General features: G+C 39.5%; 1 protein-coding gene across 2 annotated transcripts in view; it reads right to left on the bottom strand.

Moving 5' to 3' along the window:
* galnt18b (UDP-N-acetyl-alpha-D-galactosamine:polypeptide N-acetylgalactosaminyltransferase 18b) overlaps positions 1-13,092 on the bottom strand; it is a 118,084-nt gene that overhangs the window by 19,355 nt on the left and 85,637 nt on the right. For both annotated transcript variants that reach the window (XM_058401022.1, XM_058401021.1), the window contains exons 6-8: positions 12,447-12,561; positions 2,785-2,970; positions 304-441 (exon numbers count right to left, since the gene is read on the bottom strand). In XM_058401022.1, coding sequence (XP_058257005.1) covers positions 304-441; positions 2,785-2,970; positions 12,447-12,561 — 439 coding nt within the window. The remainder of the gene's footprint in view (positions 1-303; positions 442-2,784; positions 2,971-12,446; positions 12,562-13,092) is intronic.

Genomic DNA, 13,092 nt, shown 5'->3' with positions numbered 1-13,092 from the left:
GTGTGTGTGTATATATGAGGTGTGTGCTATGTATGTACGTATGTGTGTATGTATTTAGGTATGCATTTATATATGTGTGTATATATGGTGTGTCTGTGTGTATGAGGTGTTTTATATGCGTGTGTGTATATGAGGTGTGTGTGTGTATATATATATATATATATATATATATATATATATATATGTGTGTGTGTGTGTGAGGTTTCTGTTTATGTGTGTGTGTATATATAAGGTGTGTATGAGTGTGTGTGTGTGTATGAGCAGTGAATAAAAGTTGACAGTAACGTGTGTGTGACGTCTCACCACTCCGTACGCAACCGTATCCGTGTACATCCTCATCTCGGGGTAGATGTTCACCAGGTACCACCTGAACGTCTTACACTGCAGCCTTTTCCTCAGAGCTTTCCTCTCTGAGATATCACCAATGTCTATGCCTGAGTCCTACACATACCCACACACACACACACACACACACACACAGAGTCTTGTGAGTTTCTGTATTGAATTGATTTGTATTCAAATAAAAGAATGCCCTTTAAATGGCCAAAAGCCAAATCAAACAAAGTCAATTTTCTTCTTCACACAATTTTTAAAAAATAATTTTAAAAACAGCTCTTACAGAAAGTCATTACAGATGTGTTTTTACTGCTTGGAGTTTAAAAGAACAATCCTGTGTCTGTGATTATATATATATATATATATATATATATATATATATATATATATATATGTATTTATATATGTGTGTGTGGGGGTGTGTGTGTGTGTGTGTGTGCACAACTACACACAAAACAACAAACCCTTGATGGACAGATGAAGCGGTTCTGTCGTTGAGCTGTGTGTGGAATCACTTCCTTATAACTAATACTACTCTTCATTATTAATGTTTTACTGTACACACACGTGAGATCAGACACGTCGTTTATCACGTTCTCTTTCAGCCGACGATCCCGAAGAGCCGCCTTTAATCATTTTCCGGTGAAACTGATCTTAAATATTCGCTTGTCTATCAGCTTACAGGTTAGAAACGTTTACCGGACAGAAAAAAGGGGAGGGGCCAAGAGTGTGGGAGGTGGTGGGAGGTGAAGGGGGCGGAGCTTGGGGCTTCCAGGACGTTGTGGTTGATATCGGAGTGAAAAAATGCATGTTTGTGAGCGGTGTTACTGTATTAGCGATGTTTTTGTGGAGCTTCTTGGCAGATCTGGTAAAATAATCGAAAATAATTGAAAATAATCTGTGATTAAGCTCACAGGGGATGATGGAGGCAGGGATTCGCTCAGCAGCTGCTGAAAATCAGGAGCTAGAAAAACAGATGCTTCTCCGCAGGAAGGGAAATTCTGCGACTGCCAGCGGCCACGTCCTTCTAATTTCAAGTTTCGCTCTTTCTTTTTCTTTCCTCTCGCTCCACTTCCTGTTCAAAGTACGGAAATTTTTAGTTATTGGATTCCGTTCATCCTTTTTCTGCGTCTCCTCTGAACCTTCTCACCTCCTACAACACTGACAAACCAGTGCTAGGGTCAGTAGCTGACGCTGAGCTCGTCAAACTCTTTATGCGAGTTCTCAGTGCTGTGGGTAAAAAAAAAAAAAAAGCTCGGTGTTTTCCTACAATTTTGTTAAAAATTTTAACTATAATTTTATTTTTGTTTTAGCTATAATTTTATTATAACTTTATTCTGGTTTCTACTCCTGTCCTGCTATAGATGGAGGTCCTGCCCATCACAATTCTCAACTTGGACAAATCAGGAGCAATAACTGGACCAGAGGAGGCGGAGTCTGATGTATATAAGCAACTCTCCGTGAAGCCTCGGCCTCTTTTTTTTGTCTTTGTTTCCTGAGGGGGCTTCTTTTTGTTCTCCTGTGAATTACTGTTTTGCTTTAATATTGTTTGTTGTGTTGCTGTTTTGCTTCAATTTTGTTCATGTTTTTTTAAAAAGCATCACTGTTTTGTCGCCATTTTGTTTTCTTATACGTTTTTAGAAACATCACTGCTGCTGTATGATTCTGTTCTTCCTTTTTCTGCCTTCTTCTCCTCTCCTTTCCCATGAAGCTCAGATGCTTACAAGACTAAACCCTCTCACCTGCTCCACACTTACAAAAACCAAGCCAAAGGTCAGCAGCCGACGCTAAGCTCATAAAGCTCTTTATGCTAGCTCTCCGTGCTGTGAAGGTCGGCGCTCCTGTAGCTCAAAGCCGAGGATTGGCGAGATCGTCCGAGCCGCTTGACCTCTCTGATCTTTTACATTCCTCCTCTTCTCGGAGCGAAGCCTCGGCCAAGTGACCGGCAGTGGGCTCGCTGTGCCTTCTGTTCCTTCTAAACGAGCTTAATTGCTGTGTGGCTGATAAACGCACGATTGGAGCCAGGGCTGGAGGACACCATCCACGCTGAGCAACTACAAACCGCCAAATGCTCGCTTAAGGCTCTAAACAAAAACGACATGCATTTCTCCGTGTAGCCTTTTCTTTCTTTCTTTCTTTCTTTCTTTCTTTCTTTCTTTCTTTCTTTCTGTCATCGGCATGCAGATTAAATGAGGCTGCGCTGGATTTGTATTCCACACATCGAGAGAAAAAATAAACATCTGCTTGGAACTGATTGCGTTAATCTAATCTCTTTACCTAAGCTAGCAGCAGATAAAATTAGCGCCGGCTTTCTGAGAACATGATGCAGCGCTTGTTTATACGAGTCAGGTCTGTTTACATGGAACCTGACGGTGTGTGTAAGTGGTAAATGAGCACGCTGTGTGTGTGTGTGTGTGTGTGTGTGTGTGTGTGTGGGATGGAATTCACCTCCTGCGGAATATTCCAGGCCATGTAGACGTGGCTCTTGAATTCGTCCATCCACACCTCAGCCACTCTCAGGGCGTTACGGCGGACGTGTGCGCTCAGGTCCTCAGTGTACGGCTTGTGGGCGCGCTCGATATGGGCGATACGGGCACAGGGAAGAACCTCCACACTGCCACCACACTGCCACACCTACACACACAGACACACACACACACACACATCAATTACATGACAAGTAAACAATCGAGTTGTAGTCAGACATGTCTAAGCTTTAGAATCAAAGTTCTATGTCTCAACCTGTTTTATTCTGCATATTTTTGGACATTTTGTGAAGACACTCTGTAGTATATGGATGGATGGAACAATAGATAGAGGAATGAGTTCAAGGATAGATAAATGGATGGATGGATAAGTTGATAAATGGGTTTGGATGATAAATGGATGGATGGATGATGGGTTGATGCATGTACGGATGGATGAATGGGGTTGATGGTTGGATAGATAATATTATGGATGGATGGATGGATGGATGGATGGGTTAATGGATGGATCTGTTGATGGATGTGTTGATGAATGAATAAATGGTTGGATGGGTTGATGGATGGATGGATAAATGTATGAATGAATGAATGGATGGATGAATGGATGGTTAAATGAAATACACATCTACAATTCAAATCTTCACTTCACTTCTCCCACTGAAAAATCTTTTATTTGAATTATTTGTCTCATTTATCAGCACGTCCTCACACTAGCATCTCGTCTCGTCTGCTAATTGTGTTTTTCTTGTTTTAAATTTTAGTTAAATGACCAGAATTCCTAACTAGCATGTCTTGTGGACGATCCAGGCAGAACTCGGACTTTCCTGGAGCTGCTGTATAATAAAGAAAAAGCGCAGTGCTGCTTGGGACTGGACTGGAGAGCAGAGATGCAGAGTGTGTAGTGTGAGATTGAGTGTTACGGCTGCCTAACCCTCAGCGGTTCCTCTGCTACATACTGATATCACACACACACACACACACACACACACACACACTGAGAGAAGTCACACCAGAGTAGTCTCTCAGAGCAGGAGACATTAACTATGAACCACAGCGCAATAAACAGAGAGTTCATCAGCGGCTGAGTGACTGCTACATCAGGATATCAGGAGATATGAGTGAGGATGATTTATTCATGATGTACAGTAAGCTGCGGCCGATTGATTTACAAATCTCTTTCATGTTATTCATTGATTAATATTAATATTTATTATGAATACATTCAAACTAAAAAAATTGCATTCAAACTATAAAAAAATAGTTGCATTTTATTTAACCCTTGTGTTACATTCACTCATTGGACCAGGTCTGAACAGGTCAAATTCATCCAGGACATAATCGGGGTTTTGAAAGCACTACAAAAAAATAAAATACAAAAATAAAATACAAAAATAAAATACAAAAAAATAAATAATACATAAATAAATAAATAAATAAATAAATAAATAAATAAATAAATAAATAAATAAATAAATAAAAAACCATAATTAAAAATGTACATAAATTACAAAATAAAATACAAAAAATAAATAATACAAAAATTATAGTACAAATAAATAAATAAATAATACAGTAAATAAAATACACAATAAAATACAAAAAAAATAATAATAAATAAATAAATAAATAAATAAATAAATAAATAAATAAATAAATAAGGCAAAAAATAAAATACAAAAAAATAATACAAAAATAAAAAACAAAATAATACAGTACATAAAATAAGAAATAAAATACAAAAAATAAATAAATAATACAGAAAATAATATATAAAAAAATTATTTGTCTTGATTTCAATCCTAAACAGTACAGATAACACTGTGATTCATGTTTGCAATTACTAATCACATTTAAAAACTGAAGCGTCATTCGGGTTTGTAATAAAGTTATAAATTGTGTGACGAAATATGCTACAATACACCCCTTGGTGGCATAAATCTACAATAAAACATACCCATCACACATCACTAACACACTGTAACACTATACACTGTACATTCTCAGCCCTCAACTCCATGTAGGTTCACTTCAGAAATCCAGAAATTTGAATTTTACTGCTATTATATATATAACAGAAAAATAGTTCAGTTGCTTTATGGAATAGTTAAGAACGATTACAATCCTTTCTCCCTCAAGCCCATTTTACGCTGGACATCGGCATCGCCGCAGCGGCACCGCAACACCAGCCATTTTTAAGCTCTTAAAATGAGCTCACTAGCCTGGACCCCTGCTGTAACCCCTGTAGCTCTTTCCGGCTAATTTAACAGCAAAGATTAGCTCGGTTTCTCCATATTCATCGAGCAGAAGAGGAACAGAAGCACTCAGGGGCAAATTTTATGCAATGTAGCTGTAGTTTGGGAGAAAAACCTCGTCTGGAGAGAAAACTACATGAAAAAAAGCTTTCACTGGTGATGATGATGATGATGATGATGATGATGATGATGATGACTACTAAATCACATGGTTTGTGGCATGTTCTTTTAGCAAGTAACAAGCTAACATTATCTATCCAATCTGTTCCAACTAAATTAGATCAGGATCATCATTCAATTAATTACCACATTCACACAGAGAGAATAATTAAAATGGTCCTTAGCTACAACCTCATGTTCTGAATGATCGTCTAACTGAAAGTGGAAGTTGAAATTATTCAAATGATGTAAAGGATAACGTTCAATGAATAGAAATCAATCAACAAGCAAATGTCCAGACGTATCTATTGTATTATCTTTTGACCTCATTAGAAAATTTTTTATCAGCAAGGATTTACTTGTCCTTTTTGAATCTAGACTCTAAATCTGAACTTGTTCTCAATCTCAACTCTGTCTCAACCTGGACTCGCTCTTAATATCGACTCTGTCTCAATCTGGACTCGCTCTTAATATCAACTCTGGCTCAATCTGGACTCGCTCTTAATCTGGACTCACTCACAATCTGGACTCGCTCTCAATCTTGACTCTTTCCCATACTAGACTTACTCTTAATATGGACTCGCCCTTAATCTGGACTCGCTCTCAATCTCGACTGTCTCAATCTGGATTTGCTCTCAATCTTGACTCTCTCCCATACTGGACTCACTCACAATCTGGACTTGCCCTCAATCTAGACTCGCACTCAATCTCGACACTGTCTCAATCTCACTCTGTCTCAGTTTGGACTTGCTCTCAATCTGTGCTCGCTCTCAATCTCGACTCTGTCTCAATCTGGCCTCGCTCTCAATCTGGACTTGCTCTCAATATGGACTTTCTCTCAATGAAGATTCGCTCTCAATCTCAACTCTCTCTCTCAGTCTGGACTCTCTTTCAACCAGGACTCTCTCTCAATCTGGACTCACTCTCTATTAGGACTTGCTCTCGACTTACTCGCAATCTTGACTGACTAAATCTTGACTCGCTCTCAATCTCGACTCACTCTACATCTGGACTCTAGTCCTGACCCGAACTCGGCTATTCCTGCTCTTGAACTTGACTCGAAGCTCTTTACTCCAGCTGTTCTTGTGGGTTCCTGTATGCGTTAAATTATTGAAATGACGCTCAATGAATAGGAATTTTCAGACGTATCTATTGTATGCGACCTCATCAGAAACTGATTTATCAGGGAGATTTCACTGAGGCACAGCCAAAAAAAAAAGGTCTAGTGATGCCCATGCATGAAGCTCCGCCTTCTTCCTAGTTAATGCTTACTAATGACGACAACTTACTCACAAACAACCTCACCACATCCTCCATACTACCAACAAAACTTACTCAGGACTCAGATGTGTGGCTCCTGAGTACAAAGCAGAAGAGTCCAGCTCAGGTTCTCAGAGTTCTCCTGAATTCTGTTAGAACAGCAGTGTGTGATGTGGAAAGTTCTCAGCAGTCTGTCAGAGAAACTGCATTTCAAATAAAAACATCACCAATTGTTTCCTGAGTCTGTCTGGAGAAACTTACGTCCTGTGAGCTGCCCTTTAACCCTTTCTACCTGTACACCGGCTCCCAAAATCGACTTCTCAAACAATTTCAAACAAATGAAGGATGTTCAGGCTGTGAGTCTGATATAAAATGGCTTTCAGTGTGTTTTCCCCTCTGTTGGAGAACCTTACACAGAATTTTACTGGTTGAAGATCACATTTGAGCTGCTTCTTAGATGAACAAGCAGATTGGAGCATCTCAGAGAGCAGAAATGGGTTTGATATCAACGTTTACATTGAAGATACAAACATTTGTGTGGAAAAAAATAACAATTTTCGAACCTTTTCTATGAAAATATTGCTCTTCGTAGGCTAGGGGAAAAACAGAAATACTTCTGAAACACTACAAATTCTTAAAGCCCTGAGTGTCTACTTTCATATGAGCTTCATATTAACCACCACTGTGGAGTGGAACATGACAAAGACATTCAGTGCTAAACACAGTCACAACAGAACAAGAGGAAATTCCTAATTTTTTAAAAACGGCTCAGAATAGTAAAGAAACCATTTCAGGTTTTTCTGATGATGCAGTGTGTGTGTGTGTGTATGTGTGTGAGAGAGAGAGAGGGAGTACTCGGCATGTTGCCAAGTCTAAAGAGAATCTGTTCTGCTCTTTGACTAAACAGGGAGCTTCTGTCACTCAACATTTACTCCCAACCCTTGATTCAATCAAGTTTACTGCAGCGTGCCAATACTGACTCCAAACACCGTCAGTTCATATAGACTAAAATGTCAATCATTCAAACAAGCACGCACACACACACACACACACACACACTCACGCACACACACACACACACGCAGTACTCAAGAAAAAACTTTATGCTGTGACTCACATGCAGCACAGCATCGAAGCTGCAGCCGTGTGAATCAGTGAGTCGATTCAATTCACGAGTCAATTTTTTACAGTTCGACCGAAAGCGTTATGAATCAGGAATGAGTTGATTCAATGTGATTCAATTTCAGGGATTTGTTTCAGAGATTCAATTTCAGTGATTTGTTTCAGAGATTCAATTTTAGTGATTCGTTTCAGAGATTCATTTCAGTGACTCACTTTGCTTCGCTCTCTCCAACAATGATTCAGCACCTATTACTCACATGAACCTTTGTAAGAACAACTTCTGGTGTATTTTGGGATACAGAGAGAATAAAATCTCACAAGTTTCCTTCTGACAATGAGTTTCCAAATTTCAGCCTGGGCTTCCATTGGACACGTCACACACACAACTGGCCACCTGACAGCCTTCATCCTGAGCGACAGTGTCGGTGCTTTGTGCTCTGCTTGTACATGAGGCACAAAAAGCAAACCTCAGAGTCTGACCAACAAAAAAAAAGAACCCTACGGTCAGTCAAGGATTTCTTCATATTTCAGGAAAATCTTGCAAAAGTTGTAAATCACCTGCAAATTATTTTAATGACTGTATAAATTATTATCCAGATGTCTCCAGTATATCGTTACTAACTTTATGAATTTAATATTAAATTAATGAATATATTTTTGTGCCATACACGTTTTCAATTTTTAAACAGAGAAATAGGCATTTCTTAATTAATTCATTCATTCATTCATTCATTATTAATAAAACTGCTATTAAAAAAACTATTCAAAATATTTTTCGCTATAATTTGTCATTTTTATTTTATTATTTTAAAAATGATTTGATTATTTTATTCATTTATTTTATTATTTATAAAATGGATATGCTGCAAAATTAATTTATGCATGAAATAAACATTGACAAAAGGGGGTTGACGTAGTGAAAATGAAAACATGAGAATCACTGAAATAAGAAATTTAATCTAGTAAAAAAAATAAAAAATATAAAAAAGAAAAAATAATAATAAAAAAGTAAACAAACAAACAAATAAATAAATAAATAAAGGCTACGTTACTGGTGTAATTGTAATATATAATTTATTTTTTATTTTATATATACAAGACGTGAAGGCTGACACGTGTTTCAAAGACTCTCGATTGGCTGGTGTTGCTGTGATTGACAGGGATGAGACAGAAGGAATCTCCGCCCACCCAGAGAACACACCCCATATTGCTTCGTGTGCTCTGGGATACAAACTCGCCATCTCCAGATGACTTTTTAATTCTAATCTGTTATGAAAATAGAAACTTTAAGCAACCAGAGCTGCTGACATAAATTTTTTCTCTCATCAAAAGTTACCCTGCTCTGCTCCCAGCTCACGTCTGGTCTGTGAAAGCTCCGGCGTGTTAAACCCCAAACCTGAGACCAAAAGCACACGGCAGGGAAAAGCCACTCTACTGAGCATCAGCATCATCGGCCACAAAGATGACATGACAAGAGCAGCGGCATCTGTCCCTGATTGCACACAAGCTCTAAATCATCATGTCGCTGCTTCATCAGCAGTCAGTGAACCCTTTACCCTCAGACTGCCAGAGCACAAGAGGTGAAAAAAGAATGAAAAAGAGAGAGAGAGAGAGAGAGAGAGAGAGTGATAAGAAAGATGAGAGAGAAAGAATAAAGAGGGCAAGGCCTCACACTGAGCTGTTTATTGTCCTTCAGACACTGGTGCTAGAAATAAAAATACCCATGACCCTCGATTTTTACTTCCCAAGAGGGAGTCTGGCACTATAAGGTCTACACACACACACACACACACACACACACATACAGCACCATATACACATCGTCTGATTTATTTGGCCTAAGGCAAAAATTGGAACAGAATTTAACAAGGATTCTGATCATAATTCTACAAAATGTGATGTAAAACATTTTACAAGAAAGGTGTTAAAAAAGTCACAGGAGCAATGTGTCCAAAGAATGGAGCTATAAATCCAACGAGATGGATTCTCTAATTAACTCATTTGTAAATCCAAAAAAATAAAACACTTCAGGATGAGATGTTAATTATTAATTAAAATACTTTTTGTCCTTTTTTAATCCAGACTGTGTCTCAATTTTGACTCCGCACTGCATCTGGACAATATCACCTCTGTCTCAATTTGAAATCTGGACAATCTGGACCTGCTCTCAATCTGCACTTTGTCTCAATCAGGACTCTGTCTTAATCTGGACTCTGTCTCAATCTGCACTTTGTCTCAATCAGGACTCTGTCTTAATCTGGACTCTGTCTCAATCTGCACTTTGTCTCAATCAGGACTCTGTCTTAATCTGGACTCTGTCTCAATCTGCACTTTGTCTCAATCAGGACTCTGTCTTAATCTGGACTCTGTCTCAATCTGCACTTTGTCTCAATCAGGGCTCTGTCTTAATCTGCACTCTGTCTCAATTTGCACTCTGTCTCGATCTGGACTTTCACTCAATCTGGACAAACTGGACTTTTTCTCAATCTGTACTTTGTCTCAATCAGGACTCGGCCTTAATCTGGACTCTGCCTCAATCTGGACTCTGTCTCAATCTGGACAATCTGGACTTTTTCTCAATCTGCACTTTGTCTCAATCAGGACTCGGTCATAATCTGGACTCTGCCTCAATCTGGACTCTGTCTCAATCTGGACTTTCTCTCAATCTGGACTCTGTCTCAATCTGGACTTTGTCTCAATCATGACTCTGTCTTAATTTGGACTCTGTCTCAATCTGGACTTTCTCTCAATTTGGACTCTGCCTCAATCTGGACTTTCTCTCAATCTGCACTCTGTCTCAATCTGCACTCTGCCTCAACCTCGACTCCCTCTCAATTAGGACTCTGTTTTCTAAATTTGAAATCACTTTCGGTCTTGACTCACTACAGTTACTACATCTGCACTCGAGTCCTGACCCGAACTCGGTTATTCCTGTTCTTGAACTTGACTCGAAGCTCTTAACTCCAGCTCTTCTTGTGGGTCTCGGTATGAACTGAAGTAAAGCTCCAGCCTGGGGATCAGTTCCAGAAGCTCACATCTGTTCTCCCTGAGATCTTCTGCTCGTTTCAGGTCCTGCAGTTCTCCGTGCACGGAAACGCTCAACTCTCAGGACGAGGGTCACCTTCGTACCGCAAAAATGCTGCCTGTCGCTGCTTTCGGGACGGTCATGGGGGGATTCGGGTCCACTGTGTTGATTTTCTTTTTGTGACTGCTGATGCAATCAAAACGATTCGCTTTCCATTTATACACAAAGAGAGCTGGAAAGGGGAATAAACACACACTACGCTCCCAGAGGAAAGCAATCAGCAGGCCATTATCGAGAAAAAGAAATCGTAAAAGTGTGTCGTTGAGGGTGGGAACATTGCTAACGGGAGCCACATCACCCTCTTCCTCCTCCTCTTCCTCCTCCTCTTCCTCGTCTTCATCCTTCTGCTCTTTTCAGAGTGATTGATGATTACACCATTGCTTGCAGTGAAAAGCAGTGTGTGTGTGTGTGTGTGTGTGACTCCAGGATCAGCAGAAGACGATTATTACGGAATCTGATACGAGTATTTGCGCTGCTCTGGCCTATAATGCGTTCTGGCTATCTATTATTAGCTCTCCTAAGAGACTCGGACAACTCCTCTGCCTCGTCTGATCAAGCTCTCGGTTCGAGTTAAAGAACGTCTCCGGATGAATATGTTACAGCCTGCGTAGAAAAAGCCAGAAAACAAAATGATGAAACTGAGCGAAAATTGAGGCAACGTGCTGCTCTAATTTTTTTTTTCTCTCCTTTCCATTTTATCTCTGATTTATCTCAGTTTAGAGTTGACTAAACCCAGACTGATTTCGGGATTTGTTTTTCAGGAAAGCTTTGCACAGCATAAAAAAGGATAAAACCTGCACACACGCAGTGAAAAATAACGCTGCCAGAAAACATCCTTTAGAGTGATGATGGAGATGATGATTCGGGGTTCGGGGGATGGAGGGGGTTTGAAATCATGTCGCTGATGGAGAAGACACACAACAATATGAACGTTAGCATTCGGTGGATTGAAATGCTTCAGAATGGTGTAACATGGCTGCCTTAGGAGTGGTGGCTCATGTGGTTAAGGCTCTGGGTTGTTGATGGGAGGATTGGGGTTCAAGCCCCAGCACCACCAAGCTCCACTGTTGGGCAATTGAGCAAGGCCCTTAACACTCTCTGCTCCAGGGGTGCTGTATCATAGCTGACCCTGTGCTCTGACCCCAACTTCCTCAGCTGGGATATGCGAAGAAAAGAATTCCACTGTGCTGTAAGGTATGTGTGGCGATAATAAAGGCTTCATGCCCGAAGGAAGGAAGAATGAACAAACAAATGGAAAAACGATAGAACAAAAGAATGACCCATTGCCCGTGTCACATGATCTGTAATACAACACACGTGTTTCACTTCCTGCTTTGGATAGAATCAAAGTTCATTATTTCTCCCTGTTAAGGTTCACAAAGTTTTGTTCGACTGATGTGTTTTTACCTCCCTACAGAAACGGCTCAGGAAATAAACACACCAGGATTCGATTAAACCCAACTAAACCGTACATATGGAACAGTGGCTTTAATGCTGTAGTCTATACAGCGGCATTCCATCTGCCCCGTGCTGCCCAGACGTCCCGGGCGCAACTCAGACACTCAACAGAAATCAGTTTGATAAGTCGCTCTTCTGTGTCCTGCCAAAAGCGGAGGAGATCGTTATTGTTGTTAATCTGTCAGAAGAGAGGCCATTATCTTCATTAGTTGTGGTCGACGGACAGAGAGAGAGAGAGAGAGAGGGAAAGGGAGAGAGAGAGAGAGAGAGAAAGAGCTCATCACTCACTCTGACGCCCAGCTCCACATTCTCGCCACCGTAGATTTCCAAACCTTCGTCCAGCAGCCCGATTTCTTCAAAGTACTTCCTGTCTACAACGAAGCAGCCAATCAGAGCCGGACTCCTGCATAGAGACACGCAGCAACAAGCTATAAACATCAATCTGACATATACTGTGTGTGTGTGTGTGTGTTGTTTTCTTTTACAAAATAAGTTGCTCTTGTAGAAAAGAAATAAAATAAAATTAAAACCAAACAATTCCCGATTATTTAGAGACGCTAAGACATAATTTGAATCTTTCTCATGATTAAAATTCAACAATTTTATTCCCAGCGTTCCTGATTCCAGTAAATCACACTGCAGGGGATTGTCTATTTGCATAGACTCCGCCCTGAATCTGGGCTCTCTTTTCATTTCACTCAACAAACACGATGTTTTACTACAATTAAATTGTAAATTGTAAATTAAGAGAAATTTCTCTTAAGCATAAAATCTTATTTATATCTGACGATATAAATCTGAATAAACACGTTAATTAATTAAAATGTAATTATTATTAATGTAAAAACAAATATTCATTAATATTAAACTAACTAATTTATTAATATATTTATTATTTGTTGAATATTTTCTTTACTTTAAATTTAAAAAAAAA

This window comes from Hemibagrus wyckioides, linkage group LG10 (genome assembly GCF_019097595.1).
Source record: "Hemibagrus wyckioides isolate EC202008001 linkage group LG10, SWU_Hwy_1.0, whole genome shotgun sequence".
Lineage (NCBI taxonomy): Eukaryota > Metazoa > Chordata > Actinopteri > Siluriformes > Bagridae > Hemibagrus > Hemibagrus wyckioides.
Note: the sequence above shows the minus strand (reverse complement) of the source record. Positions and strands in the feature narration are given on the sequence as shown.